The 25,976-nt window shown below is 43.4% G+C and overlaps 1 protein-coding gene across 1 annotated transcript in view; it reads right to left on the bottom strand.

Annotated features, from left to right (window-relative positions):
- Positions 1-2,348: 2,348 nt before the first annotated feature.
- LOC126365839 (ras-related protein Rab-21) overlaps positions 2,349-25,976 on the bottom strand; it is a 42,781-nt gene continuing 19,153 nt past the window's right edge. The window contains exons 3-4 of the mRNA XM_050008473.1: positions 13,631-13,749; positions 2,349-2,953 (exon numbers count right to left, since the gene is read on the bottom strand). Coding sequence (XP_049864430.1) covers positions 2,713-2,953; positions 13,631-13,749 — 360 coding nt within the window. The 3' untranslated portion in view covers positions 2,349-2,712. The remainder of the gene's footprint in view (positions 2,954-13,630; positions 13,750-25,976) is intronic.

The following is a 25,976-nucleotide window of genomic DNA, read 5'->3' as shown; positions in this document are numbered from 1 at the left end:
TGAGGATTTGAAGATGTTAGTGTTTATTTTTATTTAAGAAAATAATCTCTGAACAATAACAGATATATAAAACAGTAACAATAGGTAAACCAACCCTCATAATGCCAAGGAGACCAATTCATGTTTAGATACTTTTGCATGAAAACTGATCATAAGACTATAGCAGGACATTTATCTAGTGTCGGGGGTAGTACATGTTCACCATTAACTACCAATTAATCAGTAACATAATTTAAGAAAATAAGTAACAACTCTCACAAATAACACTACTTGAATCATTTAATTACTATCCGAATGGCTTTCTCTGTTTTACTGTTCTTGATACTTCACATTATCATGTTTTATTTCGTAACATGGAAGAGAGTTTTGATATTATATTGCCTCCAAAGCCACTTTCAGTATTTGACCAAGAAATGCCTCTTACTGTTTAGTGAAATACATTGAAAAGGTTTTTGTACTAAGTTATGTGCAATTTAGTGCTAACCATTCATGTCTTGAACGACACTTTTCAGTCATTAATTATTAATTCAAAATTAAGAAGTCTCCATCAGAGCACATGCACACAATCTGTTCTTTGACTGATAACATATGTACTTCATTGGACCCATTATGAGAGTCAAATTCTTTTTTCTCATTTTAAATACAAATGATTTCTCTCTCATCATAGCACATAACTGACAGAAAGGAATATGAGGGAAAGTAGTGACAAGAAGTGTTTTTGACAGATATCAGTCACATAAATTGGGGAAACATCGCAATTTATGTTTCAGTGTAAAATGCAAAATCGGCATTAAACAAGGAATTTGAATTCAAGAGAACAGTAATCAGTAGTCAGTTACTATAAAGGTTAGTTAAGGCCTGTTGGCAGGATAATAAGCGTCAACTAAAACTTTCTGCAAATACAGAATATATTTACAAATTCACGCACTCTCTAAACTCACCCACAATCGTGGAGAAATTGTGCACCACATTGATGTGAGCATTGGTTCTCAACTTTGTGATACAGTGTCTGTATGTCACACACTATAGAATTCAAGTTTTTCAACAACGGAGGCCATGCCAGAAATAGTCCGTCCTACACCATTAACCACTTTTTCTTGCACTTGTAAACTACAGCCTCTCTTCTCTTCCTATACCATTCGTCCTGATAATTTCTTTCTTCTGTCTGCTTGTACCTTCGACTCTACAATTACATTATTTTATTTTATTTCACCAGGTCTTTACATTCATTACTTCTGTCATGCCAGTTTGTCATTGTCTTTCAACTATTACCGTACTTCCAGAATGAGATTTCCACTCTGGAGCGGAGTGTGCTCTGATATGAAACTTCCTGGCAGATTAAAACTGTGTGCCCGACCGAGACTCGAACTCGGGACCTTTGCCTTTCGTGGGCAAGTGCTCTACCATCTGAGCTACCGAAGCACGACTCATGCCCGGTACCCACAGCTTTACTTCTGCCAGTATCTCGTCTCCTACCTTCCAAACTTTACAGAAGCGCTCCTGTGAACCGTGCTGTTCTCATTTCACAGATCTAAGCCCGATCCGTGTTTTTCCCTTTTGACATGCATGCTGCATATGTTAATAATGAGAAGGGGAACTTACTTTTTCCTTAAGGACGTCACTCATGTTTTCACTAATGAAATCATTACACTAGCATAAAAAAGTGTGTGTATGCTCCTGAATTTGAAAACAGGGAGCACCACACAAAAAGGATAGACTGTAATGTATCAATTCAGGATGTTAAATGGAATCTTACATCTCCAGCAGCATAATCAGTGCTGTCTGGAATCTTCTGATGCTTTTCCCCCCCTTTGTTGGAGAATACCATAATGGTAGCATTTCTTTGCTTATGTTATTAGAACTTGCTTCAAATTGCTCAGTAAAATTCCTTGTCTGCAGCACTTACATTGCTCTTGCCAATTTCATCTATATTTTTACCTTCAAGATTTTCCTTGCCTTCACAGATTACCTGTATATAGCTTTTGCAATGCTTAACACTTGGTTCTATAGTTCTTTTACTAGTCATCTGTTTCTCACCTATGCTTATACCTTCTATTAACTTTTAATTTTTAGGCATTTTTCACATTGTGGAAGTTAATAAATAAATTGCAAAAGATTCATGTCTGTCATAGTACACTATAGTTGTTACACTGATCACTATTAGGGCAAGACAGGATCACATACCTTTTCCACACTCTTATGTAAACTGTTATACACATTATTTCATAGATGTGGGCTGAAAAAAGAATATGCTTACATAGAAACACACACTCACAAATAGACTGCCTTCAATAAAATTTTTTGAGCATAGTTATCTGTTGCAGAATAGTTTGGTACTAGAGATCATATTAAATATAATAATCTTGTTTAATCTTGAGACACATCTGAATTCAATGACAACAGTAGTTAACACAAGGGACTAAAATTTGAAAGAAATTATGATTTACACTTCATACATATAAGTGATATACAATGTGTACAAGGAAGTGTTGCCTTGTACTAAGCACAAATGTGTGTACATCTTTATCAGCCCATTCATAAAGATAAGGCGACTTCTCCAGTGTAGATTAACAATTTTTACATTTTACATCCAAGCAACTGTTCCACTTCCAGTCGTGGAACTCTACACTCACACATGTTATACAGGAACAAACAGTTACACAATCAAATGCATTTAAGGCATGTATCATGTAAATGAGCACATTAGACAACCTAAGAAACTGCAGTACTTCCACCACAACAGCCTGACTTAGTCTGCTCTACTTCTTCATCATCCACAACAACCACATTTCGGCGCACACTGCCAGAACGCCCCAATGAGCCTGCTTTCTGTATGTCCTGTTCATTAGCGCGTTCCATCATTCGCTGACTTAAGTCCAAAAACATTTCTTCGATTCCTCGATTCAGTTTTGCTGATGTACTGAAATGTTTTGCTCCAACTGACTGTGCATACCTGAAATCAATTAGGCAATCATCATCATGATTCACACTTCAAAATAAGATTACCAAAAGGTGCATTGGCCTTTACAAAACAGTGCATTTTTCTTATGGGCAAATGTCAAAAAACCCAACAAGTTCTTTTCAACCAAGAATGGCACTGAATGTCATTTTACAGCTTCTGCAGTAAAAAAATGTGTATTTCACTTGTTTCTTCTCATCTAATAAGTCTCATCCTGTTACACAAGGACTTACCACCGTGATACAACCCCCTTATATTTCAGTTTAATGACAAAATATATATGAACACACAGGACTGTGGCTGTACCCCTCCAGTCACAACTATACAAGTTTAAGTACTGTACATTGAAAAAAGAGTGTAAATATAAAAATTTCATAGTGACTGAAGTACATAGCATAAGCAGTCTCATATACTCAGAACTGGACACTAGCAGAAATCTATCTGTAACTTAAAGAAATGAAAAAAAAAACCTGTTTAGACTATGGAAAATGCTTTCCTCTTTTGACTTCTCATGTTAACTGACTTGTATATTGGTTCTTACTGTCAACAATCAACAAGAGTGGTCCACAAGGGGTACTAGATCTGCGAGAATGACAAAACTTACTGCATTCTGTGGCACAAATTATAAAAAAAAAAGTATCTTACATTGCTTCATTCTTGACATTTATGGGAGTGGGCAAACAACTAGAGAGCTTATTGACTGGGCCTGGCCCATTTGTGTGCAGAAGCACATTTTACTGCTAAAATAATGTGAAAATAACAACTGTTCTCACATCACTAAACTGTTTTTATGATTTGACTGTGCTGTGCAGATTTTTGTGCTGTTGTTATTTTGTGGTATGTGGCCACACTGAACACACTTATAAAGTGACAGATGGGAACACGTAATGCACCCAGAAGCACTGTCAAACATGTTAGTTTTGGTGCTCGGGGGTTATGGTGTGAGGAGTTAATAGTGCTGCATGCACTGACTGACCTTCAAATCTTTGTACACTCACCAATCAACATTATTGTGGCACTGTGGGGAGAGACACAGTAACACGTCCACATCCACCAATGACTATCCATCAGTTATCAACGAACTGGCGAGGCAATGGAATGCCACACCGAAAGGGCTGTTTACTAACCTTGTGGCTAGCATGGGAGCACACTGCAGAGCATGCACTGCTGTCCATGGTGAACACACATCCTATTAAGAACCATGTCCTGCTTTTGTAAAGTCCAGTGGACCATGATGAATTGGGTAACATGTGTAATAACTGTCTCTGAATGAATGTTCCATTTCTGTTCATCTCATGTATTTCCTTCAGTTACCTTCTGTATTATACTGTATCAGTTCTTTCTGTGAATGGTCCAAGTTCCATTCAATTACAGTACTTGTCAGTGACATCATGCAGAAGTTACTTTCTTCCTTAAGTTTTCCACAACAGTGTACAAAAAATATCTTGTGATCATGTGAATCAACCACAATTAGTTTGACAATCAACTATAATGTACCTCAAGTTATCAATTTTGATAACAATTTCAATATTTTCAGCAAAAAAGATTAGAACAAGAAATATTAAAGCCATATGTTGGAATCACCTATCAATAAAAAGATCTTTCATTATTTTACTGCTCCATTAACAATCAAATTGTTTTATTTATAAAAATCACATCACTTGTTTCAAACATAAAAACTGTGTATGAAATGGTTAACATTATATTTTACTTATTTAACTGTTTGTATAAAAAATTGCTTCCCCAAGAAACCGTATTTTTTTTTGGAGTTGGGAGGGATGGAGTGGGATTGAGACAAGTTAAAACTACACACTGGTTGCCAAACTACCTAGTTACACTGCTGTCCACAAGTTCTGCACAGCATGGGTGCTTAAGCAAGATAAAAGCAAACGGCAACAAAATGTGAGGTAACAGCATCATGGAGAAGGAGAAACTCATTTCTTGACAATAACGTCACTTATGATCAAAATTGGAAGGAATCCCACATTTTCAAGTTTCCCAATAAATGCTCTGAGGCTTAGCTAAACATGAATACGAAACTGGTAGCTTTTGGAGCACTCCTCCTTTGAACAACACACACACACACACACACACACACACACACACACACACACACACACACACACACACACAACCTATGCCCCTATGTGGTGCAGGCTGGACAAACAGTGCCAGTTCTGCATTTTGGCAGGTGAACTAGGTTGTGGTTGAGAGTGTGTGTGGTAAGGTGAGTAGAGGATGAGGTGGGAGATAGGAAGAGTGATTTAGGATTAGCTGTTAGTGGCTCAGAGGGAGGCAACTGGTATGCCAGCAGGGAATGCAAGAGGGAGGAGTGGCAGGTACAAGGATTAGGCATGTGATGCATGGTTGTCAGAGCCAGAGAGTGGGAAACACTGAATGTCACATGGGGCATGAATTGGGAGTGGCTGACGGGGCAGAGGATGAGGAAACTATACGGTGGAGGCTGTAGGGACAGCTAGTTACCAGAGAGTGTGGCCATGGCGATTATGAGAGCAAAGGATGTATTGCAGGACTGACTTCCATCTGTGTAGTTCAGAGAAGCTGGTGGTGGAGGGAAGGATCCTGACGGCCCATGTTGTGAAACAGCTACTGCAATTGAGCATGTTGTGCCACCATGTGGTCAACTTTGTTCTTGGCATCAGTTTGGCAGTGGTCATTTATTTTGGTAGACTACTGGTTGGTAGTCATACCAACATAAAGACATAGTCCATCTGCTGAAATGCACTAGTGACACTGTTCGTCCAGATGAGACTGTGTAAGGGCATGGGCATGTACATGTTCTGTTCCACGAGTATTATACTCTAGCTCAAAAAAGGATTACTCTGAAACCTATCAAGAGTTCTTTCCTTTTGTGTATGCCTGCCAATGACTCAACATTTTTGCTTCTTGGCACATGATCTCCTTTAATCCAAAAGTATTTAAATTTTACCAGAACTTTCCTACAATATTTAAAATAAAATTTTCTTATCCGACATCTGATTCCCACAATGGCTTACATAGTTGAAATACGAGTTTTCTGTTTCACTATATTCTTTATAGACACCACAATATCAGTCATTTTTGTTAATGCGATGTAATATTTTTGTTAGCATCATCTTAATTTCAGTATTATAAATTGAATAATAATTTATTTAATGGGAAGCTCATAAATAAAATTTCTTTTATCACTATTATTCCTCCACAAAATTCCTTAACATTAACACATAATTAAAGTAAGTGTTACACATAAATTGTACAATATGACTTACAAGTTTCATACTCTTTAAAAATTACATCAACCTGGTACTCCTTAAAGTAAGTGCTTTCACTTTTTTTGCATCACAAAATAGGTGAGTAATGTGATCATACACAAATACAAAACAATTTGAACATCCTTACCAACTTTCTAAAACCCGTCTTACTAGTCCAAATATTGCACTTCCACCCCTTTTCTGCTTGTTATTGGCTGGTTGATAAAAAGTTTATTACACAGTATAGGTGCTACTAGATGCATTAAGTCACTGAGAGACGAATATGAGTAAAACACCTAAGTAAAGCAAAAGCATTAGAACTATGGGCAGTCAGCGTAAGAATATATGCTTTAACAACTGCCCCAGAATCTTCCAATCCAACATTTGGACTGACAAGTGTGCAACCAGTTCTCAGATGGAGGCACAACTCTGGGTTGGAAGACTCTTGCAAGAACTATGTGCTACCAATACCTGAGAACTTTTAACAGCTGTCAGCTGTGTTATTTTTCTTCCACAATAATTTTTTTTTTTCACTTTTACCCATTGCTTCTCTCATAGAATGTCCAACCAATTAGAGAGGATAGAAATTGAAGTGCATCAGCTAATTTGCTTCACAGAATTTGCAGCGTTAATTTTTTCTTATTCTTTCGACACAAGGCTCTGTACCTTTTTAATCACTAAATGTGCAATACTTCCTGCAGAATATTGGGAATAAGGGCACAGAAACAATACTGCATGCAGAACTTAAGAGCTGCTGTATAATTTCTTTATTGACAACCAGTTTCAGCCCATGGACCATCATCAGGTTCAAAAAATATTTACAACATCAAACTAAACAATATAAAATCAGTGGCCTGGTAGGATAGCATAAATATCTTATGAACTTGATGATGATTTGTGAACCAAAATTGGTTTTCCAATAAAGAAATTTTACTGCAGCTCTTGGTGGTAAATAATGATGTTCTTCAAATATTTATGAGCTGCGACACTACATTTTTTTAAATATCTTATGAATTTGAAGTCTTGCCCAGTACTGTAATCCATTTTGTAAAAAAATTCTGAACTAATCATAAGCAATAATTTCTCAGTGCTACAAACATCTGTTCATTAACTTTTTGTATTCAGTTTCCTGTACTGATTAAACATATTCCTAAAATAAATTACAGCACAAAGTTCATACAGTGCTGTACATATGAATTAAACAGATCTTAATGTGCAAAAAGGGTATAAATATTTCCTGGCAATGAAGCAAAGTCATGTCCTTTTTAACTTGTCTTGATGCAGAATGCTGTATTATGACATATGGATTCCTCATAAGTGAAGTACACTGACAAGTATGACATGCCTTTGGCATAATCATAAGTGAAGTACACTGACAAGTATGACATGCCTTTGGCATAATGCATTCAAAGCAGCAATAATGTATATATCGTACTCTGCATAATTGGCAGCCAACAGTCTGTCTTGCAATTCTTTTTAAAATGCTCATATCTTAAAACTGTATCACACTCAAACTGTGTTTGTATTAAGAATGAGATTTTCACTCTGCAGCGGAGTGTGCACTGATATGAAACTTCCTGGCAGATAAAAACTGTGTGCCAGACCGAGACTTGAACTTGGGACCTTTGCCTTCGATAAGTGATCAGTTCTTTATGCTATACACTAAATGCATTTCACTGAAAGACAATGTCAAATTTAAACTTGTATGCATTTCAATATAAATGTGTGTGTGTGTGTGTGTGTGTGTGTGTGTGTGTGTTTGGTCCACTAGGCTGTGTGTCTCAGCATGTTCCGTACTGTGCTCTTAGTCAAGCTGCAAAGCATCTCTCACAACCTTATAATTTTGCAAAGACTTTCTTCTAATCACCAGAAGATTTTACTGTGTGTAATGAAAGATGCTTGTCAACTGCTGTGAATTCCTCAGTAGTGACCAGGAAAATGTGTGGCCTTAAAATGCCATCAGAAAGAACAAGATTTGCTTATTTCATTCCATAAACTTGTCAAACATGTCTCGAACCATCATTAAAGTTACAATACATTGCAGAGATAATGTATAAGTAAAGTCAAACAAATATGGTTAAATTACTATTACGGTATATGAGGAGGGAAGACAAGGGGCGAGTGGAACTTTGAAGTAGTTCTCGATTACATAACACACAGATGTAAATGCATACTTTTACAATCAGAAACAGGTGATTTAAGATGCACCATTCAGTGGTAGGATCATCTGAGCTAATCTAAGATTGCTATATTAATACTCAAATTTGGTTCAACAGTTACAGCATTCATATTATTCATACCACTGAACAGTACAACATCCCTGAAGACACATCTACATTTGGACTGAAAAGGTCTGTGCTACTTATATTGAATAAAAATTCATATATTCCATATTAGGCAACATAATAAAGCAGCTTACACAAGAAATACAATAATAACATGAGACTGCAAACTACTTTGCTGGTGAAAAAAGGGAAAAAGAGGCTCTTAATATGAACCAATTAGGGTGATGATAACAGAAAGAGTTTTAATTTTTCCTAAATTTAGCATGTTCTTGTGTAAATTACGGCACAGTTTCTTCACGACACACACACACACACACACACACACACACACACACACACACACACACACACACACTCTGGATGGCCACAGTTTCCATTGCCATTATTGTTCTCATAATCTGTACTTGGGGTGTATGATGTAGACAGTAAAATGTTTCAAGTCTACCTCTATTATCAGCTCTCTACATTTTCCTAAGAAAGCATCTTAAAAATATTTCTACCTTTCTTCTAATGGTTCTCATTTAAGTTCCTCAGCATATGTTATGCACCTATATGGGTTGTATCAATCTATTATGATTGTATCAGTGCACCAGTGAACCCTTTCAATATGAAGCTCACTTGAAACAGACTCCAAACTTGGTCAAACTACCTTGTTACAAGGTTTCTTTAACAGATATACGTCATCCAATTCCCTCTCCTTACTTGTGAAGTGTAGTGCTAGCTTAATTTCATTTGAGATCACAGTATTGTTTGTAATATCCATTTCTTTTTTGTTATATGAGCTTCATTTTTGACTAAAGGTAAATGTGTAATAATCTTACAAGTTCTTCTTCTAACATTTCTATGATATTTACTTTTCCTCCATTAGCTATTGCACCTTTTCCTACAAGAAATACGTCATCTCTAATTACTTCTTCCTCTGATTCCTATTTATCATTTTGAGGGACGAGGGGGGGGGGGGGGAGGGACGAGGGGGGGGGGGGGGAGGGACGAGGGGGGGGGGGGGACGGACGGGGGGGGGGACGGACGGGGGGGGGGACGGACGGGGGGGGGACGGACGGGGGGGGGGACGGACGGGGGGGGGGACGGACGGGGGGGGGGGACGGACGAGGGGGGGGACGGACGAGGGGGGGGGGACGGACGAGGGGGGGGGACGGACGAGGGGGGGGGACGGACGAGGGGGGGGGACGGACGAGGGGGGGGACGGACGAGGGGGGGGACGGACGAGGGGGGGGACGGACGAGGGGGGGGACGGACGAGGGGGGGACGGACGAGGGGGGGGACGGACGAGGGGGGGACGGACGAGGGGGGGACGGACGAGGGGGGGACGGACGAGGGGGGGCGGACGAGGGGGGGGCGGACGAGGGGGGGGCGGACGAGGGGGGGGCGGACGAGGGGGGGGCGGACGAGGGGGGGCGGACGAGGGGGGGCGGACGAGGGGGGGGCGGACGAGGGGGGGGCGGACGAGGGGGGGGCGGACGAGGGGGGGGCGGACGAGGGGGGGGCGGACGAGGGGGGGGCGGACGAGGGGGGGGCGGACGAGGGGGGGGCGGACGAGGGGGGGGCGGACGAGGGGGGGCGGACGAGGGGGGGCGGACGAGGGGGGGGCGGACGAGGGGGGGGCGGACGAGGGGGGGCGGACGAGGGGGGGGGGCGGACGAGGGGGGGGGGGCGGACGAGGGGGGGGGGCGGACGAGGGGGGGGCGGACGAGGGGGGGGGCGGACGAGGGGGGGGCGGACGAGGGGGGGCGGACGAGGGGGGGCGGACGAGGGGGGGGCGGACGAGGGGGGGGCGGACGAGGGGGGGGCGGACGAGGGGGGGGCGGACGAGGGGGGGGCGGACGATGGGGGGGCGGACGAGGGGGGGGCGGACGAGGGGGGGACGGACGAGGGGGGGACGGACGAGGGGGGGACGGACGAGGGGGGGACGGACGAGGGGGGGACGGACGAGGGGGGGACGGACGAGGGGGGGACGGACGAGGGGGGGACGGACGAGGGGGGGACGGACGAGGGGGGGACGGACGAGGGGGGGACGGACGAGGGGGGGACGGACGAGGGGGGGACGGACGAGGGGGGGGGGACGAGGGGGGGGGGACGAGGGGGGGGGGACGAGGGGGGGACGGACGAGGGGGGGACGGACGAGGGGGGGACGGACGAGGGGGGGACGGACGAGGGGGGGACGGACGAGGGGGGGACGGACGAGGGGGGACGGACGAGGGGGGACGGACGAGGGGGGACGGACGAGGGGGGACGGACGAGGGGGGGACGGACGAGGGGGGGACGGACGAGGGGGGACGGACGAGGGGGGACGGACGAGGGGGGACGGACGAGGGGGGGACGGACGAGGGGGGGACGGACGAGGGGGGGACGGACGAGGGGGGGAGGGACGAGGGGGGGAGGGACGAGGGGGGGAGGGACGATGGGGGGGAGGGACGATGGGGGGAGGGACGATGGGGGGGAGGGACGATGGGGGGGAGGGACGATGGGGGGGAGGGACGATGGGGGGGAGGGACGATGGGGGGGAGGGACGATGGGGGGGAGGGACGATGGGGGGAGGGACGATGGGGGGGAGGGACGAGGTGGGGGAGGGACGAGGGGGGGAGGGACGAGGGGGGGAGGGACGAGGGGGGGAGGGACGAGGGGGGGAGGGACGAGGGGGGGAGGGACGAGGGGGGGAGGGACGAGGGGGGAGGGACGAGGGGGGAGGGACGAGGGGGGGAGGGACGAGGGGGGGAGGGACGAGGGGGGGAGGGACGAGGGGGGGAGGGACGAGGGGGGGAGGGACGAGGGGGGGAGGGACGAGGGGGGGAGGGACGAGGGGGGGAGGGACGAGGGGGGGAGGGACGAGGGGGGGAGGGACGAGGGGGGTAGGGACGAGGGGGGTAGGGACGAGGGGGGTAGGGACGAGGGGGGGTAGGGACGAGGGGGGGTGAGGGACGAGGGGGGGTGAGGGACGAGGGGGGGTGAGGGACGAGGGGGGGGTGAGGGACGAGGGGGGGTGAGGGACGAGGGGGGGTGAGGGACGAGGGGGGGTGAGGGACGAGGGGGGGTGAGGGACGAGGGGGGGGTGAGGGACGAGGGGGGGGTGAGGGACGAGGGGGGGTGAGGGACGAGGGGGGGTGAGGGACGAGGGGGGGTGAGGGACGAGGGGGGGTGAGGGACGAGGGGGGGACAAGGGGGGGGAGGGACGAGGGGGGGGAGGGACGAGGGGGAGGTTATGGTTTAGTGTTCAATCCATGATGGGATAATTAGAGACTGGAAAAGACTTTGGTGTGCCTTTTCAAAGGTAACCTGGCACTTGCTTTGTTAGATTTAGTGAAGATTGTGAAACATATGAATCTGGATGGCAGGATGAGGATTAATGCTGCAGTCTCCACAAATACAATCATATTAGCAAATAAATTCTATTCACTCTTCTATCAATAAATGAGTCATGAAATCACATACCCTCATATCAAATAAAGGAAAAATCAATAGCGGAAGAACAACAACATGAAATAGAATAGATTCCTATTCTGTGTGTCATAGAAGGGGCATTGAACAGCAGACAGGCACAATAACAGAAGACTGTACATCTGAAGGAGCTGTCTGATACACTATAACATTCTTCTTTCAACTTATTTAGCTCTCACTAACAAAAAAACAATGATCAATTCAATTCTCACAGGTGCTGCACTGATTCAAATGGAACTTTAGTTTTATAATCTTTCCACATTCACACACAGATTGGACACCAGATCGACAAACATTTTCCTTGAGGTAACCAAACATGTACGATATACTGGTGTCACTACAATTGCATCCTTGTCCTGGTGTCTGAATGACCTGCCTATCTTTTTAACTTTCCCCAAACTATCCCTCTCTCCTCCCAATTTGTTTTTATGTGTGTATCAACAATACAACAGATTTCATATCAAGAAGTTAAGTATTGGCCAACAATGGTGCATTAGAATTTATTTAATAAATATCACACAGTGAAGACCCTGATCTATAAACAGAAAACCCCATTGTGTTGCCGGCACATCCATTAAGTGTGTTTAAAAGGAGAAATTACAGGTAACAGCAGGACAGAACCACATCACAGGGGAAATTCAGTTAATTGTATCAAAGACTTAATTGATTTAGTGATTAATTACTGTAGCATTTGATGTCTCATTGGAAAGAATTATGATATTCCTTAGAATAATGGGGAACTTCTAATTTTATGGGGTGCAGTGAAAAGGCCTTCAACTAGTTTAGGATACACATGTAGATAAATGGAAGGCCAGCAGGAACTTTGAATCTAAAGTAAGACGATTACTGTGTTTTAGATACTCCAAAAATAACATTTCATTTCTCTCACTGTAACAATGTAAGTTAATAAATGGCTTCATTAGAAAGAAAGAATATTTAGGAACAATTTGCCAGGTACAAACTGCAATAGCATGTTTCAGTACTGATGCCAAAAAGCAATATCTGAATCAGTCAGGTGATGCACTTCCATTACTTAGTAATGGTTTTAGGTTAAGTTTGTGCACAGTTCTGTGAGCAGATGGTACTGTGACTCCAACTTGAACTGCTACATGGTGCAGAAGATTTTTAAGACTTCTTTCTGAAACCATTCCCAACTCATCTGGCTTATTCTCAGTTAAAACCAATACATCAAACTGCCCCATTGTATGGGCTGGAGCAATAGGCAATGATTGGAGCCAGCCTAAGAGGGTATTGGTTCTCATGTAATGCCAGACAACACTTGCATCATACATTAAACACCCTGTATTTAATTATCGTCACAATGAAACTACCTGGTCAGAGGAAAAACACGCACTTATCAAGTAGCAAATAAAATAAATAAACACACACACACACAAGCTTTATTTAAGCATGGAAACATCTCTGCTCTTCTCCTCTCACTTACGATTTCAGCAATAACAGTAGAGTTAGCAAATGTTGTACACTCATTTCAGTCAGTGGTTGTAGGATTCTATTTGGAACTACTTATTTATTACTTGCATATTAAAGAAAAATAATGAAAATGTTTAGGCTGAGATCAAATGGTGTTTATGTTCACCAATATGTCATTGGTAGCATACATACACAGCTGGTCACCATAGCTTATTGGAAAGGGAAGTAAATATTTTTCTGAATGAACTTACTCTTCAGCAACTTCAATAGGAACTGTTCTCTGTTTCTCCAAATCGATTTTGTTTCCACAAATTATTAAACATATGTCACTTCCAAGCATCTTCTTCAGTTCCTTCACCCAGTTTTTCACCTACAGAAAATACAGCATAATTAGAATTCCCATTATTTTTGGGTACACAGAATCAGACCAAACTTAATACACATATCTGTGCGCGCCCACGTACACACACACACACACACACACACACACACACACACACGGGGAAGGGGGGGGGGGTGAGACCCCTTGTGCAACTTGACATTTTTTATATTCGTAAGCCCCTGACAAAGATGAAATAAGCTTTCAGCTGTTACTTTTTTTATTTTGTTTCTCAAAAGCAGCTACACTTCGTAGTCGTGTTGTTAAAATGTGTGTGTCTGAATTCACTTCACTCAGATTCATGATGCACAAAACCACAGCATACAAGTTTTAAGACAAGATTCTTGCTAGCCCACTTCATATGTAAGCATTTGCCCCATTTATTTAGCACCAATTTTCTATTCAGATGTTTGTTGCTTTATGGCTTAAGTAAAGAGTAAATTTATTCATAATAAATAGTTCTATTAGGGGAGACTGGAAAGTAATGCCGTTTCTGTGCACATTGATATTCATCTTATCATCTACCAGCTCACTGTACACTTAAAAGTCATGCCGAAGGCATTTTAAGGCCAGAGTGACTTGTTTACTAATAAATAATTTTTTTTTTAATTCAAAGTGAAATGGCCAGCAAAATACCAGAAGACATGCATATGCAGCATTGTATGCTTTTTGAGTTTCGCAAGGTTAGTAGCACAATATTTGCTACCAAAAACATTTGTATTGTTTATCAAAGTGCATTAGATGTTCATAAATGCCAAAGATTGTTTTCAAGGTTCAAATAGGGTAATTCTGATCTTTCCAAATGATGTTGATCAGGAAGGCCAATAACTTTAGACAATGGCATGTTAAGGGCAGAAGTGGAAACAAATCTGTGTCAGACAATCAAGGAACAGTCAAACATAGTTAACCAACCTTGGTTAAGCATCCATGAATATTTGCAGCAGATTGGTAAAGACAAACAAAGCTAACCAATCTATCACATGCAGATTATTGGTTCAACGGCACAATACAGAATCATTTTTTGATCACTAGAGATGAAAAATGGGCCCTCTAATCCAAATCACTAACAGTAGTGACTCAAGGCACTTTTGTGTCTTTGTGGAGTATTCACATGCTCTTTCCTTTTGATATGCCGAAACCTGGAGAACCTTCAAATGCAGATCTTTATTGCTAACAACTGGATTGGGTAAAATGCTCTTTAATTGAAAAGTGCCCAGTGATGGCCAACAGAGACAGCGTTATTCTGTAACACAATAATACAGGACCACACTGTGCAAGACAAAGCCTGGAAAAGGTTAATGAATTGGGGTGGGCGACACTGACTCACCAACTGCGGTTATCTATTATTGCACCATTGGACTTCCATTTATTCTGATCATTACAACACTTTCTAAGTGGTAAAAAATGTGAAAATGCTGATATCCAAAATGCTACCTGCACATATTTTGTTCAAAAACCATTTAGTTTGTATTGATTGGACACTGAAAATTTGCACGCTAGATGAAAAAGTTGTCAATAATGAGGATGATTACATCATTGATTACAAATAAAAAATTATTTATTTATCTGTTTGAAATTAACGTAAACAGACATTACTTTCTGGTCCCCCTAATATGTCCATTGTTATCAGTCACAATGTTAATGTATTATTAATTTTATGATAAATATATTAAAACAAAGATTCCAAGACTTACCAAGCGGGAAAGCGCCGGTAGACAGGCACAATAAAATAACACACAAACACACACACAAAATTACGAGCTTTCGCAACCAGCGGTTGCTTCGTCAGGAAAGAGGGAAGGAAAAGGAAAGATGAAAGGATGTGGGTTTTAAGGGAGAGGGTAAGGAGTCATTCAAATCCCAGGAGCGGAAAGAGTTACCTCAGGGGGGAAAAAAGGATAGGTATGCAAACGCGCGGGGCACTCGCGGGCGGGCGCGCACGCACGCACGCACGCACGCACGCACACACACACACACATCCATCCGCACAGACACAGACACAAGCACACGTATTTGAAGGCAAAGAGCAAGAGCAGAGATGTTAGTCAAGGCAGAAGTGCTGAGGCAAAGATGATGTTGAATGACAGGTGAGGTATGAGTGGCGGCAACTTGAAATTAGCGGAGTTTGAGGCCTGGAGGACAATGAGAAGAGAGAATATATTGAAGGGCAAGTTCCCATCTCCGGAGTTCGGATAGGTTGGTGTTTGTGGGAAGTATCCAGATAACCCGGACGGTGTAACACTGTGCCAAGATGTGCTGGCCGTGTACCAAGGCATGTTTAGCCACAGGGTGATCCTCATTACCAACTAACACTGTCTGCCTGTGTCCATTCATGTGAATGGACAGTTTGTTGCTGGTCATTCCCACATAGAAAGAGTCACAGTGTAGGCAGGTCAGTTGGTAAATCACGTGGGTGCTTTCACACGTGGCTCTGCCTTTGATCGTGTACACCTTCCGGGTTACAGGACTGGAGTAGGTGGTGGTGGGAGGCTGCATAGGACAGGTTTTACACCGGGGGCGGTTACAAGGGTAGGAGCCAGAGGGTAGGGAAGGTGGTTTGGGGATTTCATAGGGATGAACCAAGAGGTTACGAAGGTTAGGTGGACGGCGGAAAGACACTCTTGGTGGAGTAGGGAGGATTTCATGAAGGATGGATCTCATTTCGGAGCAGGATTTTAGGAAGTCGTATCCCTGCTGGAGAGCCACATTCAGAGTCTGATCCAGTCCCGGGAAGTATCCTGTCACAAGTGGGGCACTTTTGGGGTGGTTCTGTGAGAGGTTCTGGGTTTGAGGGGATGAGGAAGTGGCTCTGGTTATTTGCTTCTGTACCAGGTCTGGGAGGGTAGTTGCAGGATGCGAAAGCTGTTTTCAGGTTGTTGGTGTAATGGTTCAGTGATTCAGGACTGGAGCAGATTCGTTTGCCAAGAAGGCCTAGGCTGTAGGGAAGGGACCGTTTGATATGGAATGGGTGGCAGCTGTCATAATGCAGGTACTGTTGCTTGTTATGATAATTTATCTGTGACCCATTGCAAAACACTGGTGTTCATCTCCAGGCATCAATGAATACAAACCACTTAAATACTATTCACATTACTGACAAAATTCATTATAACATAAGGCAAAATGAGTACTGCTAAGTAAGGTAAATGAACATTCTTACTATTTACCTAGATCATCTTTGACAGCTAATACACATACATACACCACTGCTTTTTTTCTAAACTTACAAAATTAATGTGGTTTACACATTGGCTGGTTGTCAAAATACATAGCAAATAATTATCGTTATTATTGCCTTATCATGACACTGCACACACCATGTACACAGATGGGATCAGAGGTACCATTACTAACATTCATAATGACCCCCTCAGCTACGAAATAATTGTTGTAACAAAATTGTTATACATGCCGATTTGACTGTCTTCCTTCCCGTACCCTTTTATCTTTCTTACTGAGTTTTCTTTACTTATCTACAACTCACTGTTCATTCTTTATTCCTTAGTAAATATACACTTTCATCTCCTTTACAACATGTGCCTTCAAAAATCACTATAAAAAGAGCAGGAGCTGGAAAGCTACTATGAGTACTGTTTTCTGTTATGTGTTTGTACACTCCATACATCAGTCCACTACAGGCGAGTGATTGCCTTCCCTTTAACTTACATAAATATTTTGTTATTTCTGTTACACCACTAGCAGCACAAGAATATAGTTGCTTGTTGTCTCTGACATGAACTAAAATCTGTGTGTAATCTGTCACTGTATGGGAATTCCATTTTGATACACACAGCCAATAAACGAGACCTGGGTGATACATCTTGTGTTGGGGATCAGCAATTTATAATGTTATTATCTGTTTTATATGTCAGTTCCCTACACTGCTTAAGATTTTTCAGGTATCTAATTCACATGCAGGCATAGCACTGTTTGATTGGTTGATCTCGCACAAACGAAAAAATGGCTGACATCGAAATAAGTGTCCAAGGAATATAAAAGCAACTGAAATCACTCAACAGAGGGAAGTCCACTGGACCTGAGGGGATACCAATTTGATTATACACAGAGTACATGAAAGAACTTGCCCCTTCTAACAGCCATGTACCGCAAGTCTCTAGATGAACAGAAGGTTCCAAATGATTTGAAAAGAGCACAGGTAGTCCCTGTTTTCAAGAAGGGTCGTCGAGCAGATGTGCAAAACCTTAGGCCTGTATCTCTGACATCGATCTGTTGTAGAATCTTAGAACATGTTTTTTGCTCGCGTATTATGTCATTTCTGAAAACCCAGAATCTTCTCTGTAGGAATCAACATGGATTCCGGAAACAGCAATCGTGTGTGACCCAACTTTCTTTATTTGTTCATGAGACCCAAAAAATATTAGATACAGGCTCAAAGGTAGATGTCATTTTCCTTGACTTCCAGAAGGCGTTTGATACAGTTCCGCGCTGTCACCTAATAAACAAAGTAAGAGCCTACGGAATATCAGACCAGCTGTGTGGCTGGATTGAAGAGTTTTTAGCAAACAGAACACAGCATGTTGTTCTCAATGGAGAGACGTATACAGACAAAGTGGCCTCTGATGTGCCACAGGGGAGTGTTATGGGACCATTGCTTTTCACTCTCTATATATATATATATATATATATATATATATATATATATATATATATATATATATATATAACCTAGTAGATAGTGTCGGAAGTTCCATGCAGCTTTTCGCAGAGGATGCTGTAATATACAGAGAAGTTGCATCATTAGAAAATTGAAGCAAAATGCAGGAAGATCTGCAGTGGATAGGCACTTAGTGCAGCGAGTGGCAACTGACCCTTACCATAGACAAATGTAATGTATTGCGGACACATAGAAAGAAGGATCCTTTACTGTATGATTATATGATAGTGGAACAAACACTGGTAGCAGTTACTTCTGTAAAATATCTGGGAGTATGAGTACGGAATGATTTGAAGTGGAATGATCATACAAAATTAATTGTTGGTAAGGCGGGTGCCAGGTTGAGATTATTGGGAGAGTCCTTGGAAAATTTAGTCCATCAACAAAGGAGGTGGCTTACAAAATACTCATTCGACCTATACTTTAGTATTGCTCATCAGTGTGGGATCCATACCAGGTCAGGCTGACAGAGGAGATAGAGAAGATCGAAAGAAGAGCGACGCGTTTCGTCACAGGGTTATTTGGTAAGCATGATAGCGTTACAGAGATGTTTAGCAAACTCAAGTGGCAGACTCTGCAAGAGAGGCACTCTGCATCACAGTGTAGCTTGCTGTCCAGGTCTAAGGAGTGCATTTCTGGATGAAGTACCGAATATATTGCTCCCCCCTACTTATACCTCCCGAGGAGATCACGAATGTACAAGTAGAGAAATTCGAGCGTGCACAAAGACTTTCCAGCAGTCGTCCTTCCCACGAACCATACGCGACTGGAACAGGAAAGGGAGGTGATGACAGTAGCACGTAAAGTGCCCTCCGCCACACACCACTGGGTGGCTTGGTGGCTTGCGGAGTATAAATGTAGATGTATATGTGAGGTTATTGGCCCCATCAGATTAGGGAAGGATGGGGAAGGGAGTTTGCCATGCCCTTTTGAAGGAATCATCCTGGTATTTCCCTGAAGCGATTTAGAGAAATTACAGAAAGATGGCCGGATGTGGATTTGAACCATCATCCTATTGAATGCGAATCGAATCCAATGAGCTAACCACTGTGCCACCTTGTTCGGTACCACTTTATGGAAGAATAAACAAAAATACTTCAGAGATTTCAATGAGATATGACCTCACATGGTTTTCTTGAAATTGCATGTCTTAAATTTAACAATACAGAAACAATAAAAGGGTGAAAATGCAAAACGTGAGGTGCAACAATACCAGAGAAAGAAAGTTGCTACTCACCATATAGTGGAGATGCTAAGTCGCGATAAGCGCAACGAAAAGATTCACACAATTATAGCTTTCAACCATGAAGGTCTTTGTCAGCAGTAGACATTCGCACCCGCAACCACACCCTCAACTCGCACACACATCTGCATTCTCAGAGAGATGAAACCACACACCAGTGTGGTTTCAACTCTGAGACAGCAGATGTGTGTGCAAGTTGCGTTTGCGTGTGAGTGCACACAACTACTGCTGACAATGGCCTTCACGGCCAAAAGCTATAATTGTGTGACTTTTTGTTGTGCGTATCATGACTCAGCATCTCCGCTATATGGTGAGTAGCAACTTTCCTTCTCTGGTATTGTTACATTCCATCCTGGATTTTCCATTGTTTGAAAACATGAGATGCATTACTTATAACACCTCAAGGCTCACTTTGCAATTTGTTGGTATTATACTGTATCTGAAACTCGTGGAACCATCCCTGATTTCTTGGCACAAGAATTCATATTTAAAGTTGAAAAACAAATAGTTCTATTAATATTTGTTGATTTCAAATCTGTTTTCAGCTAACTGGGCCACTATCACGAAACATCTGATCAGTGTCCACAAGGGACACTAGTGTATATGGAACAAAACATTAGAAACAAAGATATAATCAATACACACAGGCTAATATACGAATTAAAGTAATAAGTTTTTGAAAATATAATGTAAATAAAATATCTACTCACCAAGTAGCAGCAAGGGAAAACACACATAAAAAAGATATTACATACGCAAGGTTTCAGAGCCATTGCAGTCTCCTGGCAGAAGGATTTAAGGGGAAGGAAGGGCGGGGGAGGGGGGGGTGAAGGAAAAGGATTGGAGACACTATGTACCTTACTACTACTGCTTATACTAGCTCTGTAACTGGCAAAATATATACTATCAAACGGAGAGTCACCTATGAAACGGCACGTCATATACCACCTCTCATGTGAACACTATTTGGCCTTTTACATCGGCATGACTACCACCAAGTTATCAGTTAGGATGAATGGGCATAGACAGAGGGTGTATACTGGCAATGCGCAAAATCCTGTTGCAGAGCATACACTACAACAACATGACAGTCATGACTTCAGTGCCTGTTTCACCACACTTGCTGTCTGGATTCTTCCTCCAGACACCAGTTACTCAGAACTCCACAGGTAGGAACTGGTGCTATAACATGTCCTTGGCCACCCACTTGGCTTTAATTTATGTTAACTTCTTCAGTCTCAGCATTTCTTCACAGTGACTATTCACTTCCTCATTTTAGGTTTCTACATCTTTCATTTACTAGCCCCTCTATTTTTTGCTGCCACCCTCCCACTTGTGTCACGTACAATGCACTTAGCTTTTCACTCTTATTAACTTGTGCATGGTGTTTTAGCAGTAATCTCTGTCTTACATATTACCCAATTTTCCACCTTTAAGTTCTCAGGTTTTCAAGTCCTGTCCAGTGCAGTCCCCAACAATCCGTCTTTCCTTCTCATCCCGTCCAGCGAGTCTCCCCTGACCTGGGGTGCTGGGTGACTTTTCTGACCCCTACCCCTTTTGCTAAACCTCTTCAGACCTTTTCCTTAACCCCTCTTCCTTTCTCTTCAATCTCCCTGCCACATTACAGAGCCACTGGCTCTGGAAGTATGCATATGCAATACTTTTCTTAAGTGTGTGTTCTCCTGCTGCTGCTGCTTGGTGAGTAGATTTTTATCAATCCAACTACATTATATCAAGCGGGAAAGCGCCGGCAGACAGGCACATGAACAAAACACACAAACACACACACACACAGAATTACGAGCTTTCGCAACTGGCAGTTGCTTCGTCAGGAAAGAGGGAAGGAGAGGGAAAAAAGAAAGGATGTGTGTTTTAAGGGAGAGGGTAAGGAGTCATTCCAATCCCGGGAGCGGAAAGACTTCCCTTAGGGGAAAAAAAAGGACAGGTGTACACACGCGCACACACACACACACACACACACACACACACACACACACACACACATATCCATCCGCACATACACAGACACAAGCAGACATGTCTGCTTGTGTCTGTGTATGTGCGGATGGATATGTGTGTGTGTGTGTGTGTGTGTGTGTGTGTGTGTGTGTGTGTGTGTGTGTGCGAGTGTACACCTGTCCTTTTTTTTCCCCTAAGGGAAGTCTTTCCGCTCCCGGGATTGGAATGACTCCTTACCCTCTCCCTTAAAACACACATCCTTTCTTTTTTCCCTCTCCTTCCCTCTTTCCTGACAAAGCAACTGCCAGTTGCGAAAGCTCGTAATTCTGTGTGTGTGTGTTTGTGTGTTTTGTTCATGTGCCTGTCTGCCGGCGCTTTCCCGCTTGGTAAGTCTTGGAATCTTTGTTTTTAATATATTTTTCCCATGTGGAAGTTTCTTTCTATTTTATTTACAACTACATTATATTTTTAAAAATCAGTACGCAAAGATTCTTCACTCATAATATTAGGTGAGGAAAGTCAAATCGAGTGACCACCACTCATGCTGTGCACCCAACATGTTAAATTACAATATTGACAGTATCACACAGTACAGAATGAAAATACAGAATATTGAAGTATACAAGTAGTATGAATGTAGTGCTGAAGGCTGTAAGGAAAAACAGAGTAAAGTATAAACTATATTGTGACCCAAGTTTGTGTAGATGAATGCAACAGTTGGGATTTAGGTTATGGCGTGTGTGTCTAGTTGACTGGACCCTGAAAAGCTACTGAATGGGTATGTGCTCATTTAGAAGCTGGTAGTAGTAGTGGTTGTGGTGGTGGTGGTTGTGGTGGAGGAGGAGGACGGAGGTGCTAAATATCTATAGACTAAATTTCTAGAGACATGGACAAGGTGACAGAAACATAAGAAAACAGGGGAAGAACACCATGTCAGACAGAACACATGAGAAACAGCACAGGCAGCTGTTGCCCAGTCAGGACAATGAGTTTAACAGGGCATCCTATCAATCCCAAATGGGCTGAAAAGGCTGAGCCACCCTCCATTAGAGAGTGATAAAACCCCCTTCACAAATAAACCGTAGAAACAGGTCAGATGCTGAGACACTGTCCACCAACATCAGGGGTAAGGAATCTTAGAACCTGCCACAGGGCAGAGAGGTTAGAACGGTCTAGTAAAAAGTGGAGCACTATCAAACAGGCACCACAACAACAGTGTGGATCCTGATGATGGGGATAATGACCATGAGTCAGTCAACTATGGTTGATGCAGAGCTGCCAAATGAAGATGGAGTCCTTATTAGTGGTCCACATGAAGGACATCCACAAAATTGTAGTCTCCTTTATGACCCGTATTTTGTTCGGTAAGGCCAGGGTATGCCATTCTGTATTCAAAATCCTTAACACTTGACGGCACAGTACCAACTGAAGGTCCAATGTCAGAATACCAATCTCAAGAGACGGTTTGCCAGTAGTCAATTTGGCCAGCCTGTCAGTGAGTTCATACCCTGTGTCTCAATGTGACCTGGGGTCCAGACAGAGACCACTGCACATAAACATTGTTTGAGGGCAAAAAAGTACTTTTAGATAGTCAGGACCAAGGGACAGCAGAGTGACATTGGTCAAGAACTGTAAACTCCTCAAAGAGTCACTACAGTACAGAAACGGATGTGTTCTGGAGCATGAGAGATGGTTGCTAACTCTGCAGAGGAAACACTGCCACCATTCATCAAGGAACAGAGTTCACATAATCCCACATGAATGTAAGCCAAGTCAGTATGATCGGCAACCATTAAGCCATCAGTACCAACTACTACTGAAACCCAAAATCCACCAAAAATTGATAAGAATTGGCAGCAGAAGGCCTCAGGCAGAGCTGAGTCTTTTGGACCTTTTGACAGAGCTGTGGATGGGGAATGCAACATGGAGATGTATATGACTGGGCCAGAGGAGAGATGGTAGAGGGGAAAGTTCAAGTTCTGTAAAAAAAAAAGAGAGAGAGAGAGAGAGAGAGAGAGAGAGAGAGAGAGAGAGAGAGAGAGAGAAGGTGGCAACTGGATGCAGATGACAATAGTAGCCCCAGACCTGGGCTGCCATTGTGGGAGTGGTACGCTGCAGATGGAATGAGGAGACAGTAGTTCAGGTGCTCCAGAGAGCAGCAGGTGCATAATGCATAAGCGATCCACTGTTGTTGGCATAGAATTTGCGAGAGTGGAATCGTGCCTCTGCTAGAGAGCTGATCACCGGGCTAGTCTGAAAGGTGCCAGTTTTATCCCCTAATGATGTACCAGGTCCAGCATCTGTAATGTTAAAGATGATGCCAAACTGTATGCGGGACTCTGTACACTAGACAGGGCTGGACCAATGCTTCATATAGCTATATCAGAGTAAAGCAGTCCACACCCCAGTTGGTACTGTTGAGGCATCAAAGGGCGTTGAAGTGCAACCAACATGTCTGGTTTCGTTGATGAAGATGGGGAAGCCATGTCAACCATCAGCAGCCTAATTTGCTGGCAGATCGACATGACCAGAAACCCACAGAAACATCACTCTGGCTCCACAAAGAGTGAGCAAATGACAGTTTTTCTGGATCCACTGCACTAAGGGATGGATGCTGTACAGGACACAGAGGCTCTGAAGGTCATAGAGACTGAGCAGATGATGCAATTGAAAAGCCTGTGCCACCAGATGTACTGCGTGGCTTGGTACAGGGCAAAGAGCTCGGATGTAAATACTGAGCAGTGTGCTGGAAGCCGATATCAAAAGACATGGGTGCCAATGATGAAGGCACCCCCCCCCCCCCCCCCCCCCCCCACAGTCAGTCCGAGAGTCATCAGTGTATGCAAAGGTATAACGTGAAGTACCATACAAAGGTCATGAAACTGAAGGTGATTGACCGAGGCTGGAATAGTGTCCTTAGGAAGTGAATGAAGGCCAAGGTTAACATGAGCCACTTCACGCAGCCAAGCTGGCGAAGGGTTCACATCCACCGGGAAGTTGCAGGTAGTGTGAAGTTAAGCTGCCGTAACAAGTGCCAAAAGCGGACTCCAGGAGGTAACAGAGAAGAAGGATGCACCCCATACTGAGAATCAAAGGAATCATCAAACAAGGAGGCTTAGGATTGTTGGCCATGCATGGCAGACAAATGGCATGCATACCTGCTGAGGAGAAAGTCACGGCAGTAGGACAGGGTTAGTTCAGCAGCTTCAGCATACAGGTTCTCAACTGGGCTAGTGTAGAAGGTGCCCATGACCCAATGGAGATCTGGACAGGGATGCACTGTACGGCAATGACAAAACCATAATTTAGGTCTTGTCAACTGAAGATTGGAAGCCATGTGTAAGAGCCCAAGACTGCACTCTGTGTATTGTTCCTTACAGTCTACATTCAGCAGTGCCCATCATGGGCACACAAAAATAAATGCAAAAGTCATCAGCATACATAGAGAGCAACACGGTACGTCCCAGTCACCACTAGACCATTGATAGGCACAAAAAAGAGAGGGACACTCAAAACAGAGCCTTGCAGAACCCCATTATCCTGCAGATGGGAGGTACAGCCTGTATCCGAAAAGTGAGGCATGATAGATAACTGTGGATAAAAATCAGAAGCAGGCAATGGAGGCCCCACTCCTGTATAGTGGCAAGAATGTGGTACCACAAACTCTCTGCAGATCAAAGATGACTGCAATAAGGTGCTGATGCCACACAAAAGCCGTTTGGATAGCAGACTCCAAGTGAACTAAATTATCTGCAGTGGGACTGCCTTAGCGGAAACGACCCTGGGTTGAAGACAAAGGTCCCAGTATTCAAGGATCCAAACAGATTTCGACTTGCCATACTTTCAAGTCACTTGCAGAATGCATTGGTTAAACTGATCAGACAATAGCTACACATATGAAGAGGTGGCTACCTGATTTCAAAACTGGAATAACATAACTACCTCACCATAGGGAAGGGAATTCCCCCTAACTCCAGAGACAATTGAAAAGGACAAATAAATAATGTAGGCTAGCCATTGAAGAGTGAAAGCTTTTGGTTGTGTACCTGGTCCAGTCCAAGAGCTGTGTTGGGGCAGAGAGCAAGGGCAAATTCCCTCTCACTAAATGGGGCATTATAAGGATCCAGGTGATGGAGAACAAAAGGTAAAGGCAGTCGTCATAGATGCTGTTTGAGAAGATGGAATACTGAAGCCTTGACGAAATGCCGAGCAAAATGCTCAGTGAGGAGTCAAGGCTGATGAGGAAACACCATTCAGCGAAATTCTTGGGACGCCTACAGGATGAAGGCAGTGAAAAATGTATCTTATCTTTTCCCATACCTGTGAAGAGGGACTATTGCA

This window comes from Schistocerca gregaria, chromosome 4 (genome assembly GCF_023897955.1).
Source record: "Schistocerca gregaria isolate iqSchGreg1 chromosome 4, iqSchGreg1.2, whole genome shotgun sequence".
NCBI lineage: Eukaryota > Metazoa > Arthropoda > Insecta > Orthoptera > Acrididae > Schistocerca > Schistocerca gregaria.
Note: the sequence above shows the minus strand (reverse complement) of the source record. Positions and strands in the feature narration are given on the sequence as shown.